Below are 15745 nucleotides of genomic sequence, written 5' to 3' on the forward strand. Positions count from 1 at the left end.
CTCATGCCACAGTTATGCAAAAGGTCTCTATATGTCTGTTTTGTTTTCTTAGGAGCCGCATTGTCTCTGACGGTCCGAACATGTCGCTTGTCTCTCCGTTCTTGTCCATGCTTTTTCTCGGCCCTTTGAACTTTATCAACATTACGTGCCTGGGAAACCACGCACGGGAACGTCAGTGGAAGACACAAACTGGACCAATTGGCACCCAAGAGTCAGCATCACTCTTACTTCCCATACAACATTCTCTTCCTCACGTCGAAATGCATTGAAACCTGGGCGCGTCATCGCGTATAAGCGCCCTGACTTGGCCTGAACCTACTGGCCGAGCGCGTGCTTAGGCATCGTACGTTTCCATGATCTACTCGACCAACTCCTTTGTTCTCACGACGGCCCTCTTCCTCCTTTTCTTTACAGTCCATCCGAGCACGTGAGGCTCATCTCCACCCTGCGTTCGACGTCATGTTCCAGCCTCGATAGTCTCTGTCTGTTCCATTTGCGCACAGCAATCCCGATCCTGTTGCCAAGACCGAAATAGTGCGTGAGAGCGTCTCCGAGGACCAACCATTGTAACTTTCCACCCTCCCATGCTTACCCGCCCCCCCCCTCACCGCAGAGCAGAAGCGCTTCCCGGCATGCTCCTCTATCGAAACGATCCGTTTTCGGGTCTCTTGTTCGCGATAAAGAGCATCTCTCAGGATCTTGAAAGAGCGGTGAGGTGCCCAGGAGTCAAATGGGCTCACTCGCCATGACTGCGAACTGTTCTTCCACGGCGCCTAATCCCAGTCCGATCAGGATCTGGTATCCGCTAGTGCGGAAGCCCGGTGCGGCCCGGTGGCTGGCTGTTGATCTCTTATGTTTTTGTGGCTGGACTATTATTTGGTCGGTGCCTTCAGCTCACCTCAAGAGTTGCTAAACGCAGATGTTCTTGCTGCCCTCTCAAGTCGAGCTCATTCCTACCCGTGAAGCACAGGAGGCTTGAGCTACCGCGACAATCATTTGAACTAGAGCTAAATGCTGCACACATCGTTTGATATACCGACGCTCCTGGAATTCCACTTCTGCCTTGAGTGATAGCTTCCCCTTCCTGTTTCTGCCCAAAAATAAATTCATGGCTTCATTTACTGTCGGACATTGGCGAGGAGTACTAACACTTCCTCTCCCATTTGCCCAAGAGCGCCACAGAAATAGTTTTGATATGAACCCTCCTAACCCATTCAACACCTGTAACATATTGGGCATCCCGACACTGTAATTCTGTATCTTAGCCCAGGGCCCAATTGTACTACGGTAATAATACCAAGCTTTCGGATCTGGCGTCCTGTCCTCACTTGTCCAACATTGGGCCTGACAAATATTCACGATTGACCATCTCACAGTTCTCACAGGGCAGCCTGTGCCAAGCGTCGCATTAGTGGCTTGTCTGTCAAAGTCCTATCATCCGAATCAAACGAAAAATGCATTCGATGTCGCGGATGTCGCGGATGTCGGTGGATTGGTCACATCCATTAGCCACAACGATAGCTCGAGGGCTTGTTGACGGTGTGCAATGGTCCGCAGGTGATTCTCGCGAAGCAAACATTCTTCATTACTTGACTGATTGTAGGGTTGCAATTCACGTTGGGGAGATTCGGGGGAGCTGGAAGGTTGAATTTCGAGTTGGATAACAAGCTGTTTTCTGGACGAGTGATCTACACGCTTCTATAATGACAAGCCACCCCTTCTTGGCAATTCATATAATCTGTCGTTGGCCGAAAAGGACTACCCAGCACATTGTTCGTTGGTGTAAGCGAATCGAATTGACATGGGGCATAATGCGTGTCTCGCACATTTTGTCAACATATGCTTCAGACCCCAGGCGGAAGCGTTCTCCGAATGACCCGCATGATGCCAGAATAGTGCAATTATGTGATGTCTTTTACTGGTGGTAGTAGAGCGATGATGAAAGTTGAGGATAGTTGTGAAGGTGAAACTTCACGCCGACTGAGTCATCTGTAGATATCATTTTCCGGCAAGATCGTGCATCTGAGCCCCGCATCCGGCGCCCGACTGTGGGAATAAAATATCCTGTTCAGCTACGATCAAACTGTAGATTTCAAGACAACCACATCAATCATCGCATCGATACACTGATAAAGACTTACACTCTACTAGCAAGGTTGAATTTGAGATATTCTCGTCGGCTACCGCTCACCCGAGCGTCACCTCAAACACCATTTTTCTTCCATAGAGTCCAGATCATTCTTCTCGACGGCCTCTAGCTTTGACCAGGAAACCGACACTCCCTCAGTCATGGCAGGCGGAACCATCTCCGACCGAATTCTGAGGGAGGTCAAGGCCGAGCTGGTCGATACGCCGTTCCACTTCGAGTCTGGCCGTCTTCTCAGTGGCGGGACGGCGAACTTCATCTACAACGTCAATCTGGTACACCCCTTGGCCGATGGAACAACCGAGGTGGCTGTGAAGCACGGCGAAGACTTTCTCGCCCAAAATCCGGATTTCAAACTCCCCAAGTCGCGATGCGTAAGACTCGATGTCCCCGGCCGCCCTTTGATCGGTCTAACATGTACCAGCGGATCGAGGAATCGTGCTTGAAATACCTCTCTGCGCTACCGCCAACCGTTGGTAACAAGACCAGCGTCGCGACGCCCAAGATGCTCTACTTCAACGAAGTGACGAACACGCAGGTTCAAGAGTATCAGCCGAATCCTCTGAGCCTCAAGAACTACGCCCTGCAACACTTCATGGCCCCGGTTTCCGAATCGGTCAAACTGCAGTGTCTCGATGTTGGCGAGAGCGTGGGCAAGTGGCTCCGGGGATTCCATGAATGGAGCAACTCCACGAAGCAGCGCAAGTTCCGCGATATCGCGGCGGCGAACAAGGAGATGCAGAAGCTCAAGCACTGGGTGAACTATGAGCGCCTCCCCAGCTCCATTGAAAGGTTCCCGTCCATTCTCGGCAATTGTGCCAATACCTTCACGGCTATTGTTGAAAAGACGACGAGAGAGATGGAGAAAGACGAAAATCTGCAAGTTATACATGGCGACTTTTGGACTGGAAAGTAAGTGTCTCGTCTGTTTCTGACTTCGAGGTCTTTGCTCAAAAGATCCACAGCATACTCTTGAAGTGCCAGCCTTGGGAAAGCGAACGCAACCGCCTTCTTGTCGTGGACTGGGAGATGTGCATGTTGGCTGTTACCCCTCTCGACCTGGGCCAGATGATTGCAGAGCTCTATGAGTTGAAGCTCTACAAGGACATGGACGCTGGGCCTTGGATGATACAGGGGTTTCTGAAGGGATACGGCGTAGTTGACGATGACTTTGCCTTCAGAACCTTGCTTCATGTTGGCGTCCATCTAATCGGCTTCGGCACAACTGTGCAGGACTGGGGCACGGAACAGCAGATCAAAGGCGTGGCCTCTGAAGGACGGGACTTGGTGATTAATTCTTGGGAGAAGAACCGCGAGTTCTTCGAATGTCACCCTCTGGGCTGTATCTTCTCCCCAAGCTAGGCGAATTGACGTGAAGGGTATATACGCTCGTGTATACTGCCCAGCGAGCGGCATGGGCAACGAAAGCCTATCTTTTTCCTACGCCTCCAAAACCTGTACTCGCCAAATTTATTGAGCATTAGAACTCTTCAGAAAATATTGAATTGCAGAGCAATATAGCAATGTGATTCCGCCATGAATCAGCTAGATGCTGGTTTGTGCTGCTGGCGACAGGAGCACGACTCAGCCAGTGTCACGAAATGTAGAGAGAAAAAAAACATTTGGGCCAGTAGTTTTGAGTTATCGTAAAAAATGGCCAGCTTGGAATTTGGTTGTCTTGCGGACAGGACGTGGTGATGATGAGAATTGCTTACCTGCCTAAATAAGTGCAGTGGGCGACGGAGACAGTTGAGTTTGCCCCGAAAAAAATCGTCAGCGCACCAAAGAAAGAGTCTGAGTCAATCGACCTGAGTGGCGGAGCCCTGACCCTTTCATCATCGACCACGAACAATATCAACGGTATCCCACTTGAAGTATTCGTACTGCACAGGAAGGAGGGAGAGCATCCGACGACATATGAATATAAGCCAGTTTAACCCGAGTGACGTACACAGCCTTTGAGATTATCGATCACCAACTTTCAACCATCCACCGCTGCGACCCAACTTGGTGAGAATGAGTAGCAAGACCGAACCTCGTCCTTGTCGGCGATGCAAGACGCCCACTGTCCTGACAGTAAGAAAGGATCCCTTATGCGAGTGTGTTTCTCCCTCTCTCCGCCCAAGAGCACCACGTCCACATCCCAGAAAGCTAATTACCCACGCAGGACTTGCTATGAGCAACACATCGCCCAGCGGGTCATCAAGCGCCTCGCTCAGCCATACAAAGACATCAAAGAAAATATAGCCAGCACACCCGACGCGAAGGCAAAGTATCTCCTCGGGCTATCCTTCGGCGTCTCGTCGGCCTCACTGGTCCAGGTTCTCGATAGGAATCTGCAGGGTCTCAAGGACAAGAACCTACGTGTCGCGTACGAGGTGCACGTCGTCCATATTGATACCGACCTCTCGGGGAATGCGCCTACGTCCTCGACCGAACCCTCTGTGGCAAACCAAGTACTAGAAAAGTACAAGGAGCGGTTCCCTAACATGTCGATGCAGACCGTGCCGCTGAGCGACGCCCTTGCGCTCGACACGATAGACTGGTCCGTTCTGCCTGCGCTGCAGACGGACCTGGCCCCCGCACTTCAGCTCAAGCGTCTTCTTGAGGCCCTTCCCTCCGTCACGTCGCGGGTAGATATTTTGAGGCTTCTGGTGCGACATCTTCTTTTGTCGTTGGCGCTGAACAGCGGGTGCCACGCGTTGATGCTGGGGTGCACCACGACCGCCCTCGCCGAGCTAACGCTCGCAGAGACGGCCAAGGGACGTGGGTTTGCGGTGCCGTGGCAGGTCAGCGATGGCCCCGTCCCTGTTACGATGTTCTCGAGGCAGAGCGCGGAGGGTGAGGTTGCTGAGGCCAAGGAGACGTCGACGATTCCGGTTTATTATCTTCTCCGAGACGTCTTCCGGCGGGAGGTCATCACGTATGCTGGCTTGACCAAGCCGCCCATCCAGGATCTCGTCCAAGATGCCGGGCCGGCCAGCAGCACCATTGTTTCGCACAAGGAGCTTAGCATCGAGGATGTCATGACACGTTATTTTGAAGAGGTAGAGGAAAGCTATCCGTCCGTCGTCGCCAATGTCGTCCGCACGAGCGGCAAGCTTACGCGTGAGAACGACGGCGACGCATGTGCTGTCTGTGGTATGGACATGGATGCACAGGGAGATGCCAGGTGGAAGGGCGAGATTGGAGAGGACCCCGATGACAACAGGAGAAAGCAGACTGCAGGACGTCTATGTTACGGGTGTGAACGGTCTATATATGGATAGATCAGATAGAGACACATGCTCAATCGTCACTTTACAACGTGAGACGTCAACTTGTGTACTGCCCCATCTCTTCTTATACCCCTCCCTATGCGTCCTCGGCGACATAGCTGAACCATGACTACAAAATGTCCCCCCAATCTACCCAGCTTGTTTTACTTCTTTTAAACTCCAGACATGCAAGGAACGCTGATACGACAAATACAAGATCGGATGGCGATCATGGATTTTGGAGGGCGGCCGTCGGCAGGATGCGGTCCTCGAGCCTCCTCATCAGCTTGTTGGTTTGCTCTGCCAGGGTGAGGGTCAGGATGGTGTGGGGGAGGATTCTGGCCAGGTGAGGCAGAAAACCCTTGTAGATGGCCAAGAATCCCTCGGTGCGGACCGTCTTGGCGAGGCAGTCGAAGACGCCCTTGTAGAGATTTCCGTTTTGGTTGTAAAGACGGGACATGATGGTGTCTACCAGGGATGTTAACATGCAACCCGGAGAAAAAAATTGACTGGTATCTACCAAGGGACTTACCAGGGGGGTGCATCACACAGCAAACAACGAAGCCGCTGACGGTGCTGCTAGCAAGGTGCAGAGGAAGGCCCTCCTCCATGCCCAAATGACGAACCAGTCTCCGCTTGGCGAAGAAGTAGGTAGGCAGCTGCACGGAGCTTCCGAAGCCTGTTCTGATCATAGCCGCGCCCACGCCACGGTAAAGTCCACGGATGCCTTCCGAGCCGTAGATCGTGGTCATCCCGTTCCAGGCATTACGATAGTTGTGCTGGGTGCCGGTAGGCATGAAGGGGGAGTAGCTCTGTAACCGGGTTTTGACGAGGAAGAAAGGGCTGCCGGCCGCGGCACCCATAATCCCGGATCCGGCGCCGCAGGCCATGTTGACGCCCAGGCTCTGGGTCTTGCTGTCGTTGAAGACGAGGGTCGTCAGGGTTTCACGCATCGGTTCGTAGAAACCCAGACGGCAGCCGTTAAGCAGAACCTGATAGATGTAGGCGCAGCCGATACCGCGGTAGATGCCCTTGACACCCTCATTCCGCACGATGACCGAGACGCCCTGGAGGGGTCCTCTGTACTGGTGCGGCTGGTGCCCCTTGTCCTTCAACTCTCCTTGCAATTGCATTCTGCACATGTCGAAGATTTGGTCAGCGCATTGTCGGCGACAGGAAGCAGGGGGCGACGAGCGTTGCTCAGACGCACCGAATCTTGACAGTCTCGAAGGGATGTGTGGCTGTTACGGCGCCGCAGGCGGCAATGCCGCCGGCGATGAAGGCGCTGTTGCGATCGTTAGCCTTGTGGGTTTTGCGAATGCCGGTCTGCGCGCCGTAACTTACCCCAGGGTTGTTGACATTCTGTCAACAAATATTGTCGCAGCAGAGATAAGCGTAAAAAGGGTATCAATTAGTGAAGTATGCGGCCGGTGTAGGTATTGCGGTTCGAGTTGCAATCGGGAATTGTGGAAGTTGAGGAAAAAGAGTGACGGCGCGATCTCGGATCCTAGGGCCTAGATGACGGAATAGCTCGGGTCAGCAACGAGAACATCGCGGCCAAGAAGCATATCAGTCTGTTGCTCTGAGTCTTACATGATCGAGCATACAGTCAAGAATCGCAGTAGCCGTAAGGAGCGCAGCTCTGGATCTAGAGTCGGCGATGTGAGATGATGCGGGCTGAGGTGCGCCAGGCCAAGGCGACGGAACTGATTGACTCTTTTTCGGGAGCAGGTATCTCAGTAAGCTCCGCGCGCGGAAGGGAAATTGGGATTTTTCTTGCTCATAGTCAGTACGGCCGTGGATAGCCATTGCCGATCCCGGCGTTTGCGGTGCCAGTTGCAGGGTTCGCGGGCTCCAGCGGCCTGAATCGGTACCCCGGACCATGGCGTGCCTGGCGAAGAATGGGGGGGAGGGCGTCGATTTAGCTGGCTCCGGGGTCAGCCGCCATCGGCGAGGCTGCCAGCTGTGTGGGCCACGGGCGTTTGGGCCGGCGTGGCTTGTATCAGCGACTTGAGAAACCTGTATGATGTGGCGCAGTTAGCTCCCTCTCATTCCCTGGTCCCCGCCAGGGAGCTGATGGAGCTTTCAGATTTCAGTCTGTCACATCCTGAGAGAGGGATCCAGCGAAGTACAACTTACCATCGCGACCACTTCACTACTCCCCACCATCCGAGAAGCTTAGACGATTAAGCCGGATCATATCTGATCCAAGCGCGATCTCCGAAGCCGTCCATTACAATTGTTTTACTCGTCGTCTATAAGTCAAGCGGAGCTCGAACCGACTCCGCGTTGCGACGCAAACAACTTAAGTGGGTTGTTCGACCACCTGAGACGGGAAGGCTATCCGCGCTTCCCATACAGCCGCAATGGCTTCAACACCTATGGACCTCGACCATCGCGAATCGACTCCAGCTAATAACGGAACCTCTCTCAACATCACCCGCTCACTGGCAGGCAACAACACTACACAACTGAGTGAGACTATCTCAACATTTCGCCCGACAAAAGTAGGGAGACACTTGCAATTGTTCTCTCTGGATTCTTAAGACTATTCTGACGATGATGTAGCTGTTCAAGAGAGACGACATCAAGGATGGCCGCCCGCAACCACACGTACTGTCCCTCGACTTTGACGACCCGGGCGAGCTTCTCATGACCTCCGAAAGCGACGAGACCATTCAAATCTACAACGTCAAGGAAGGCCGGCATGACAAGAGTCTACTTAGTAAGAAGTATGGCGTTAAGTTGGCGCGGTTTACACATACTAGCTCTAGCATCATCTACGCAAGTACGAAACAGAACGGTCAGTAACGTCCGAGATCTGGAGTCGCCAAGCGATTGCTGATGTAGATCATAGACCAGATCCGATACTTGGCGACGCACGACAACTCCTTCATCCGATACTTCGAGGGCCACGAGAAGAGCGTCACAGATATTGCTATCCATCCAGGAGCGGATAACTTCATCTCCTGCAGTCAGGACAACACTGTGCGTCTCTGGAACATCTCGACAAAGCAATGGTGCGGTCAGCTGATCATCAACTCACCGTACCTCGCCGCATACGATCCTTCCGGTCAAATCTTTGCTGTTGCTTCTCCTAGCAGCGGCAGCGTTTTGCTGTATGACTGCCGCAACTACGATAAGGCGCCATTCGCAACATTCGATCTCGTGGAGGTCGGACGGCACGTGGACCCCCAGTTCGTCGTCAGGGGCTGGACGAAATTGGAGTTCTCAAACGATGGGAAGCATATTCTTGTCGGTACGCGCGGCAACGGTCACTTCCTGTTGGACGCCTTTGACGGAAGTTTGAAGGCGTACCTGCGCAAGCCCGAGGGCGGGACTCGGCGCTTGGCTACGGGCGAGACGGCTACTGTCAACGGGGCACCGAGGATAGAGCAGCCGACGGTGGAGAGCAGCGGAGATTGCTGCTTCTCCGTAGACGGCCGCTACGTCCTAAGCGGTTCCAAGAAGGACGTGTTGGTCTGGGACATTTTGACGCCCCCGCAGAACGACACAAAAACTCTTAACCCGACCTGGACATTGGAGGACAAGCGGGAGGCCGCCGTATTGGCCTTTAATCCGCGCTTCAACTTGTTTGCCACTGCCGACCAGGAAGTCCTGTTCTGGGTGCCTGATCCTCTTGCGTGAAGGTAGTGGTCAGGAAGGTTGAAGAAGTTGTCTAAGAGCTGTAAAGGGGCGGTGTAGAGTCAATTTCTTTTTTCTTCGGAGTCCAGGATACAAGATACCCAATCCGTGTAGAAGTCCGTGTAAACTACCAATGATCATATCAATAAATTGGAGTACGCGCACAAAGCAACTGTGGGAAGGTAACTATTTCAAGTGTCTCCAGTGAATCGTGTTGGGTGTGCGACTAATGGACCCAACTCCAAGGCACCACCTACCTAAGGTAGGTTCGGCCGAACCCCACCAAAATTGCATCCTCCACCGACAAGGCCACCACCACCACCTGGCTACCTTTAGGACGCCGAACGTCACCTCCCGACCAACCACCGTAACGCAGACCACACATCCCTTGCGAACATTCACTGGCCTTGTCCAGAAGGAACCGCGCTTCTCTCGAGACTCTCATCACACTAGACCGACGAACACCAGCGATAGCTGCGCGCGCCTCTACAAATACCGACCTGCAGCGCAAGGCTGCGGCCACCTCCCGCATCGTTCACAATGCCGACCTACAAGACGAGCCAGGAATGGCTGGAGCAGTCCTCCCTCCTCCTCCAAGCCCGCCCAGCAACCGTGAGTCTCCCTCTTACCCTGTCTGCTCCTCTCCATCGAGCCCAAGACCACTCGGTTGACCAGCGGCAATGAGCGCGTCTCCTCTCCAACAGACCAGAATCACAACGAAATACTCGATTAAACCCGTCAAGCCGCGAAAGTCCAAGACCCTGACGGAGGATGCTACCACAACCGAAGACGCCCCCATGACGGACGCCAAACCGCCACGGGGATCCCTTGTCCTCAAGACCTTCGATCCGGTCAGCGGCGTCACGCTCAAGTACCGCACCACCAAGGCCGCCGAGGTCTCCCGCCTCATCACCTGCCTCGGCACCCTGAGCCGCACCATGTCGACCTCCAAGGCGCCTGTCGAGGTTAAGGACGAGCCGATGGCGGATTCTGCTGGCGCCCCCGTGGCTGGAGAAGATACCCCCGTTGGTGCTTCTGCTGGTGCGCCGACGCCGGCTGGTGCCGGTGGCGGTGGTGGAAAGAAGAAGAAGAAGGGCAAGAAATGAGAATGTTATGTTAGGGACTCTTAGATGTGCCATTGGGGGAGGAGAAGCAGTTTACCTCTAAAGAGGAATAGTTGAAATATCCTTTACACTACAGGAGGGCCCCGATCGATTGATGTGTGGATGTTAGGTGTGTTAACATCAGTTAATGAAATAGGCATAAGGCGGTCTACTAGTCTGCTACTCAGTAGCAGAGGATCGGCCTTAAAACATCACATAGGATACAAACCATAGATTGATGATCAAAGGTAACATCTACTGTCTCAAAGACTCAGTTGAAGTGGTTTGTCAAACTACATTCAGAAATCAAACCAAAAGAGGGGGGGCGGTTGTCTAGTTCATATCATGCGATTGCTCTAAAATCAAGTTTACTGAACAACATTATCCATCAAAGACATCTCATGTCCCATGTCCTACTTTCCATGGTCATCCAATCGACCAGCCTGTGGGAGCATCCAACTCCCTGTAGAATGATACCCCGCCAACGCCACGTATATACAACAAAACAACTCTTGAGCCCAAACTAGCTTGAGGGGCGATTGAGGGGTTGGGAGTGTGAAAGAGACGCGCTGGCAAAGCACCATGCGTATGCAAATGTACAAGGGGTATATAGGGGAAAGAACAGGACAGAAACTTCGGGCGCTCATGATCTAAAAGTCCTCATCGAACACGAAGTCACCACCGTTCTCTCCCTTACCCTCAGTGGGCTCTTCTTGCGCCTTCTTGGTGCTGTTCATGACACCGGCCTTCTGGTAGTCAGCAACACGCTTCTCAAAGAAGTTGGTCTTGCCGCCCAGGGAGATGTTCTCCATGAAGTCGAAGGGATTGGAAGACTTGTAGACCTTGTCGTTGCCAAGAGCAACCAGAAGACGGTCGGCAACGAACTCGATGTACTGCTTCATCAAGTTGGAGTTCATGCCAAGCAGGGCACAAGGCAAGGCTTCAGTCAGGAACTCCTGCTCGATCTTGACCGCATCGACGATTATGTCCTCAATGACCTGCTTGCTGGGGCGGTTCTTGAGATGGGAGTACAGCAGGCAGGCGAAGTCGGTGTGGAGTCCCTCATCACGAGAGATGAGCTCGTTGGAAAAGGTCAGGCCGGGCATGAGACCACGCTTCTTGAGCCAGAAGATGGACGCGAAGGCACCGCTGAAGAAGATACCCTCAACGGCGGCGAAAGCAACCAGACGCTGGGCGAACGAAGATTTCTCATCGTTAATCCACTTGAGAGCCCAGTCGGCCTTCTTACGAATACAGGGAACTGTCACGGTTTGTCAGTCGCTTGTTCAATTGGGTGCATGGCATGATGGGTTGACATACTGGTGTCAATGGCGTTGAAGAGGTACGTGCGCTGAGCAGGCTCCTTGATGTAGGTGTCGATGAGCAGGGAATAGGTCTCGGAGTGAATGTTCTCCATCATGATCTGGAAGCCGTAAAAGCATCGGGCCTCGGGAACCTGTACTTCGCCGCTGAAGCGCTCGACCAGGTTCTCGTTGACGATGCCATCGGAGGCGGCGAAGAAGGCGAGAATGTGCGAGATGAAGTACTTCTCATCCTCGTTGATCTTGTTGTTCCAGTCATGGAGATCCTTTGACAGATCAATTTCCTCGGCTGTCCAAAAAGAGGCCTCGGCCTTCTTGTACATCTGCCAGATCTATGCGTAACATGAGAAGTCAATTAAAGTTCACACGTGCAAAAACCACTTTACGCGTCAGTGACGCGTTGGAATATGAAACATACCTCGTGGTACTTAATGGGGAAGAGGACGAAGCGCTGGCCATTCTCCTGGAGCAGAGGCTCGTCGAGCTCTTGTTCCTTGATACCGGGGGCAACGGCGGGCTTTGCTTGTTGCTTTGTAACCTCCTGGGTGGGCTTGGTCTGATAATCGGTGTTTTTGGTTGCGGTGGCAACGTCGGAAGCGAGGGGCTGGTTCTCCTTGTCGGCAGCGTTGAAGTTAAGCTTCTTGACGGGGGATTCCATTTTGAAAGAATCGAGGGCGGCAGCAGCCTGAAGAATGTCATTTGTCAGCGATTGCATTCGCGGAACGCGTTTCTCATGAGAGGCGGCCGGGATACGGCACCGGCTGGCAACATACCTGCTTGGACGGTGTGACTTCAACAGACATCGTGAGGGTGTTGTGTGTGAAAGAGAAAGAGCAGGAAAAAGACCCGAGTGTTGTTGGATTGGAAGGGAAGAAAGAAACTGGTCAAGGATTGATTGGGATATCAGGAGTCTGTCGTAGTTGTAGGTTTGTGGTTGTTGTCTTCTGGGTGAGAGTGAAGAGTGAGTGGAAGAACCGCAATGGAAAGGCAGAAGCTTTTGTACCAGGTAAGAGCGCTCTCACGTCTCACGCTGTGGGACGCGTAGCAGGGGGGTCCGCGTTTGCTCTGCACTGAACCACGCGCCGTCTTCCAGGTTCGATTGCTCCGCCCCACTTAAAAGCGCGTCTTTGCCGCACCAGGGGGGCCATACCTCCCCACAGCCATCACCGGCGCGTTTCGCTCCATTGCTAAAGTGCCAGTGTGCCAAATTGGAAGTCATCTTGTCTCGCTTCCTTCCTTCCCACTTCCGGACCTTGCAAAAACTGCGGCCCAAAATGGGACAGGCCAGGCAAGCTACGCAGGCCCAGCCCTTTTTTTTCCCCTCAAAGTTCCTCATTATTTGTAAGGATGAGATGAGCTACAACGCCGAAATGGCCGCTTGCGCTCCACCCCCGGCACGCCAGCCAGGCAACACGATGTCATGGCCCGGTAACCAAGAGCGAAAAAGCTGTTTGATCGCCCAACTGCCCCGAGACCTCGAGAGCTTCGGCCGAGCTTGACGCGTCTCCCCCGTTCCAGCTTCGGGTCGTGCTAAGTCTATACAGTACTGAACTGCGCACAGTTCTTTGTCTCGGCGTTACGACTCGACGCGTTCCCCTGCTCCCCTGGCATCCCCTGTTTATCAGATCAGATCAGATAAAACTGAATACGTCCAAGCTCCGACTTTGCGGAACCCGAGTGGCTCTCTCCCAAGACCTCATAGCCTAGCAATCTCGTCTAAACATCGACAAATCCTGACTGGATAATGTGTGTATGACTCTACGCTGCGGGGCCATGTGTTGAGCGGATTTCCGTAATTACCATCATCAGCTTGATCGGCATGTACCGCCTGGCACAGACAACGGTAACCGGCTTCGATGCTCGGCTTTAAACTGTCTATATATGTCACGAATACGTCAAGACCATTCATGCATATGTTCCATTAATCATCTTCGAGTGCAGCTAACGCAGAGTGGGTATGTCAAAGAAAAGGCATCGTGTCGTGTTCATACTCAAGCATCCACCCTTCCCCCAAGGCATCAGACGTGTTTGTGAATAAACTTTCCCAGAACGCCCGGCTCTTTGACCATTGTGCTCAACAAACAAATACCAAGGGAATAATGAAATATCGTATCGGCGGGAGGCCTGGCAAAGAAAAACTGCCCGAATTAAGCCTCTCATCATCATCATCCTGTCTCCCTTTCGACTTCGAGACACTTATGAATGAATCTATCGCCGCGATTGTTGGGCTGGCATGTCCCTGGGCTCGCGAGCAGACTCCACATCATCAACTCTCGATCGACCGAACCCAAACCAGCCTCGCCCACCACCAGTCGACCGTTCCTCTCTTACAGCAGCGCTGGCTGGAGGCGCCGGGGGGCGTCCAGTGGACGAGTTCTGGTGGCTCGACGACATGTGTCCGTTGCGAGATGGCTCCCGACTGACATACTCGGGCGGTGTACGGTCTCCTTGCAGGCGATCCCACTCTTCCGCATCGCTTGGATCAACTGCTGGTAGAGGTGCTCCGCTGCGACGTAGGTTCTTCTTTCCCTTCTCGCGAAGATACTCTTCGAGGACAATGGCGTTTTTGGTGTTGGCGCGGAAAGCAGCATCGGCGATATCTCCCACAAAGGGCACAAGACCGATGAAGAAGTCAATGATGATGTTGAACATCATTTTGGATTTAACCGAATTCGGTAGTCCACCTTCGACCTTGGAGCAAGTTCTGAACACCATCATGGCCATAAAGGCATCGAGCACATCGCCAACACTAGAGACAGAATACGTCGTCAGTAAATTTCGAAATGCCGAATGGGGAATGTGGGGTGGGCGATGGTGACAGGGGAATGTACTCACGCAGGAATCAGACCGATGACGCTGCCCCAACCAAATTTGACACCGCAACAGGTGAACAAAGACTGATCGAGTCGGTAGGCTCGACGCTTGACCTTTGTCAAGACCTCTCCGTCTTGCTTGGAGATTCCTGGAGGCAGTGCCTTTCTGCGTTTCTTGACCTTGCCGGTAGGGGTGCCATCAAGCCTGGTGGCAGGGACTGTTTCAAAGTAGGGGTCCTATGATGGGGGCCAGTCGTCAGGATTACTGAAAACACGAGCGCATCGTTCGAATGCAACAACTTACCTCGCGGCCAAAGTTGTTTTCGACCTTTTCCGCCAGAATCTTCTTGCTGATCCACTTCGCAATGAGACCCGCCATGTTTACGGTGATGTCGTCGATGCAACGGTGAAGTGTTGGATAGCAGGTCAGTGCCGCAGTCCAAGACTGAACGCGCAGCTCGTTTAATTGAGTGGCGCACGGAGACGGAGAGAAGTGCTCTGCTTACTCTGCTGGATAGCAGAGCGCTCGTTGGTGTTTGTTTAATAATGAAAAAGTGCCGGTTTATCCAAGTAGGTTAAGAGTTACGCCCCGTAGTCATTTAAACAAGGCAAATGTTGGCAATAGTTCTGGACGTAAACTGTGGTAGAGAGGTCAAGAGCCTCCAAGCCGGCAGCGGCAACTGAACGAGGAAATGTCTGGAACATATAAGTATCGAGGAAAACAGACCAACGGCTATGCAGGGTCCGAGCCACACACATGAAAGTTGCCTCTTTCCCTACGTAAGAAACAGCAGGCCCCGAGCTGGGCCATCTGCAAGCCCGATGCCCAGAATTCCTGTTTTGGCCAGTCCGCGACCATGATGTAATCCTGTCGGTCACTGCACACCAATGCACTCTACTCATTCCGAGAGGCCTCTTCAGTGGGGCTCTGACAGGCTAGAACGCTGCGTTTCACATCATGCTGCAGTGGACAGGTGACTGGGCTCCAATGGGGGTGCAAGACCGACGGGCTTCAATAGCCTGGACTTACCTAACAGCAGTATTGAACCCGCTGGGACACAGTTAAGCAATTTGCTTGCCTAGACAGCGTAACAATAACACTATTCTAGCCACGCACGTGTGGCGAGTGATCTGCACAGCCTCTGCGTGGCTGAGCTTTCTCTCGACTGTTAGACCTCTCGGGTAAATTCCAGCTAGGGAGGAACAGGGAAATAAATGAGAAACAATTAAGGGAACTTGCTTGTTGAGCTGTATGCTTCGCACCTCCCAATGCAGAGGCTTCATAGCTGACAGGGACTGGTCGAGACCGGATGGATACGACCTGGTGTCCCGATGACAAGCTGAAGATGGGCTGTGCCACGACCATTTCGGAGCGAGCTCTATGCGCACTGTACACTTCCGCGCTAGGGCAAGATCTTGGACAGTGTATTATTGGGTTTTTACTGAGCTGAGAATATGA

General features: G+C 53.0%; 8 protein-coding genes across 8 annotated transcripts; 4 read left to right on the plus strand and 4 right to left on the minus strand.

The window, feature by feature from the left end:
- The first annotated feature begins 893 nt into the window (after positions 1–893).
- On the plus strand, positions 894–3648 carry CDEST_00779 (Putative aminoglycoside phosphotransferase, protein kinase-like domain superfamily). The gene is made up of 3 exons (XM_062916938.1): positions 894–2520; positions 2571–3058; positions 3112–3648. The coding sequence occupies exons 1-3, from the start codon at positions 2290–2292 to the stop codon at positions 3506–3508; spliced, it is 1116 nt and encodes a 371-aa protein (XP_062772989.1). The 5' UTR covers positions 894–2289; the 3' UTR covers positions 3509–3648.
- A 291-nt stretch (positions 3649–3939) lies between these two features.
- CDEST_00780 (Putative cytoplasmic tRNA 2-thiolation protein) lies at positions 3940–5416 on the plus strand. The gene is made up of 2 exons (XM_062916939.1): positions 3940–4245; positions 4314–5416. Exons 1-2 carry the CDS (start codon positions 4163–4165, stop codon positions 5413–5415), a joined length of 1185 nt encoding a protein of 394 aa, XP_062772990.1. The 5' UTR covers positions 3940–4162; the 3' UTR covers position 5416.
- Position 5417: 1 nt separating this feature from the next.
- CDEST_00781 (Putative mitochondrial carrier domain superfamily) lies at positions 5418–7287 on the minus strand (the record flags this gene model as incomplete). The annotated part of the gene is made up of 5 exons (XM_062916940.1): positions 5418–5871; positions 5936–6537; positions 6614–6688; positions 6748–6917; positions 6997–7287. The coding sequence occupies 5 exons, from the start codon at positions 7285–7287 to the stop codon at positions 5633–5635; spliced, it is 1377 nt and encodes a 458-aa protein (XP_062772991.1). The 3' UTR covers positions 5418–5632.
- Positions 7288–7515: 228 nt separating this feature from the next.
- CDEST_00782 (Putative WD40/YVTN repeat-like-containing domain superfamily, COMPASS component Swd2/WDR82) lies at positions 7516–9204 on the plus strand. Its single transcript, XM_062916941.1, has 3 exons — positions 7516–7910; positions 7972–8206; positions 8261–9204. The coding sequence occupies exons 1-3, from the start codon at positions 7770–7772 to the stop codon at positions 9049–9051; spliced, it is 1167 nt and encodes a 388-aa protein (XP_062772992.1). The 5' UTR covers positions 7516–7769; the 3' UTR covers positions 9052–9204.
- Positions 9205–9357: 153 nt separating this feature from the next.
- CDEST_00783 (Putative SRP9 domain-containing protein) lies at positions 9358–10158 on the plus strand. The gene is made up of 2 exons (XM_062916942.1): positions 9358–9660; positions 9753–10158. The coding sequence occupies exons 1-2, from the start codon at positions 9589–9591 to the stop codon at positions 10152–10154; spliced, it is 474 nt and encodes a 157-aa protein (XP_062772993.1). The 5' UTR covers positions 9358–9588; the 3' UTR covers positions 10155–10158.
- Position 10159: 1 nt separating this feature from the next.
- CDEST_00784 (Putative ribonucleotide reductase small subunit family, Ferritin-like superfamily) lies at positions 10160–12428 on the minus strand. Its single transcript, XM_062916943.1, has 4 exons — positions 12247–12428; positions 11892–12158; positions 11472–11805; positions 10160–11412 (listed from the first exon to the last, which is right to left on the minus strand). The coding sequence occupies exons 1-4, from the start codon at positions 12274–12276 to the stop codon at positions 10802–10804; spliced, it is 1242 nt and encodes a 413-aa protein (XP_062772994.1). The 5' UTR covers positions 12277–12428; the 3' UTR covers positions 10160–10801.
- Positions 12429–13377: 949 nt separating this feature from the next.
- Positions 13378–14953, minus strand: CDEST_00785 (uncharacterized protein). Its single transcript, XM_062916944.1, has 3 exons — positions 14591–14953; positions 14309–14523; positions 13378–14222 (listed from the first exon to the last, which is right to left on the minus strand). The coding sequence occupies exons 1-3, from the start codon at positions 14663–14665 to the stop codon at positions 13682–13684; spliced, it is 831 nt and encodes a 276-aa protein (XP_062772995.1). The 5' UTR covers positions 14666–14953; the 3' UTR covers positions 13378–13681.
- A 284-nt stretch (positions 14954–15237) lies between these two features.
- Positions 15238–15652, minus strand: CDEST_00786 (uncharacterized protein; the record flags this gene model as incomplete). The annotated part of the gene is made up of 2 exons (XM_062916945.1): positions 15238–15306; positions 15404–15652. The coding sequence occupies 2 exons, from the start codon at positions 15650–15652 to the stop codon at positions 15238–15240; spliced, it is 318 nt and encodes a 105-aa protein (XP_062772996.1).
- Positions 15653–15745: the final 93 nt, after the last annotated feature.

The sequence above is a fragment of the Colletotrichum destructivum genome, chromosome 1 (genome assembly GCF_034447905.1).
Source record: "Colletotrichum destructivum chromosome 1, complete sequence".
Taxonomy (NCBI): domain Eukaryota; kingdom Fungi; phylum Ascomycota; class Sordariomycetes; order Glomerellales; family Glomerellaceae; genus Colletotrichum; species Colletotrichum destructivum.

Excerpts from the sequence above, each read along its gene's own strand:
- CDEST_00780 (XM_062916939.1), top strand. The coding sequence starts at position 4,163 with ATGAGTAGCAAGACCGAACCTCGTCCTTGTCGGCGATGCAAGACGCCC. Across the intron at positions 4,246-4,313 it reads AGAAAGGATCCCTTATGCGA|GACTTGCTATGAGCAACACA; the intron begins GTGTGTTTCTCC and ends TTACCCACGCAG.
- CDEST_00784 (XM_062916943.1), bottom strand. The coding sequence starts at position 12,276 with ATGTCTGTTGAAGTCACACCGTCCAAGCAG. Across the intron at positions 11,806-11,891 it reads TCCCCATTAAGTACCACGAG|ATCTGGCAGATGTACAAGAA; the intron begins GTATGTTTCATA and ends TGTTACGCATAG. Across the intron at positions 11,413-11,471 it reads CTTCAACGCCATTGACACCA|TTCCCTGTATTCGTAAGAAG; the intron begins GTATGTCAACCC and ends AAACCGTGACAG.
- CDEST_00783 (XM_062916942.1), top strand. The coding sequence starts at position 9,589 with ATGCCGACCTACAAGACGAGCCAGGAATGGCTGGAGCAGTCCTCCCTC. Across the intron at positions 9,661-9,752 it reads TCCAAGCCCGCCCAGCAACC|ACCAGAATCACAACGAAATA; the intron begins GTGAGTCTCCCT and ends CCTCTCCAACAG.
- CDEST_00785 (XM_062916944.1), bottom strand. The coding sequence starts at position 14,665 with ATGGCGGGTCTCATTGCGAAGTGGATCAGCAAGAAGATTCTGGCGGAA. Across the intron at positions 14,524-14,590 it reads AAAACAACTTTGGCCGCGAG|GACCCCTACTTTGAAACAGT; the intron begins GTAAGTTGTTGC and ends CCCCCATCATAG. Across the intron at positions 14,223-14,308 it reads GTCATCGGTCTGATTCCTGC|TGTTGGCGATGTGCTCGATG; the intron begins GTGAGTACATTC and ends TTCTGTCTCTAG.
- CDEST_00782 (XM_062916941.1), top strand. The coding sequence starts at position 7,770 with ATGGCTTCAACACCTATGGACCTCGACCATCGCGAATCGACTCCAGCT. Across the intron at positions 7,911-7,971 it reads CAACATTTCGCCCGACAAAA|CTGTTCAAGAGAGACGACAT; the intron begins GTAGGGAGACAC and ends ACGATGATGTAG. Across the intron at positions 8,207-8,260 it reads CGCAAGTACGAAACAGAACG|ACCAGATCCGATACTTGGCG; the intron begins GTCAGTAACGTC and ends TGTAGATCATAG.
- CDEST_00779 (XM_062916938.1), top strand. The coding sequence starts at position 2,290 with ATGGCAGGCGGAACCATCTCCGACCGAATTCTGAGGGAGGTCAAGGCC. Across the intron at positions 2,521-2,570 it reads AACTCCCCAAGTCGCGATGC|CGGATCGAGGAATCGTGCTT; the intron begins GTAAGACTCGAT and ends AACATGTACCAG. Across the intron at positions 3,059-3,111 it reads GGCGACTTTTGGACTGGAAA|CATACTCTTGAAGTGCCAGC; the intron begins GTAAGTGTCTCG and ends AAAGATCCACAG.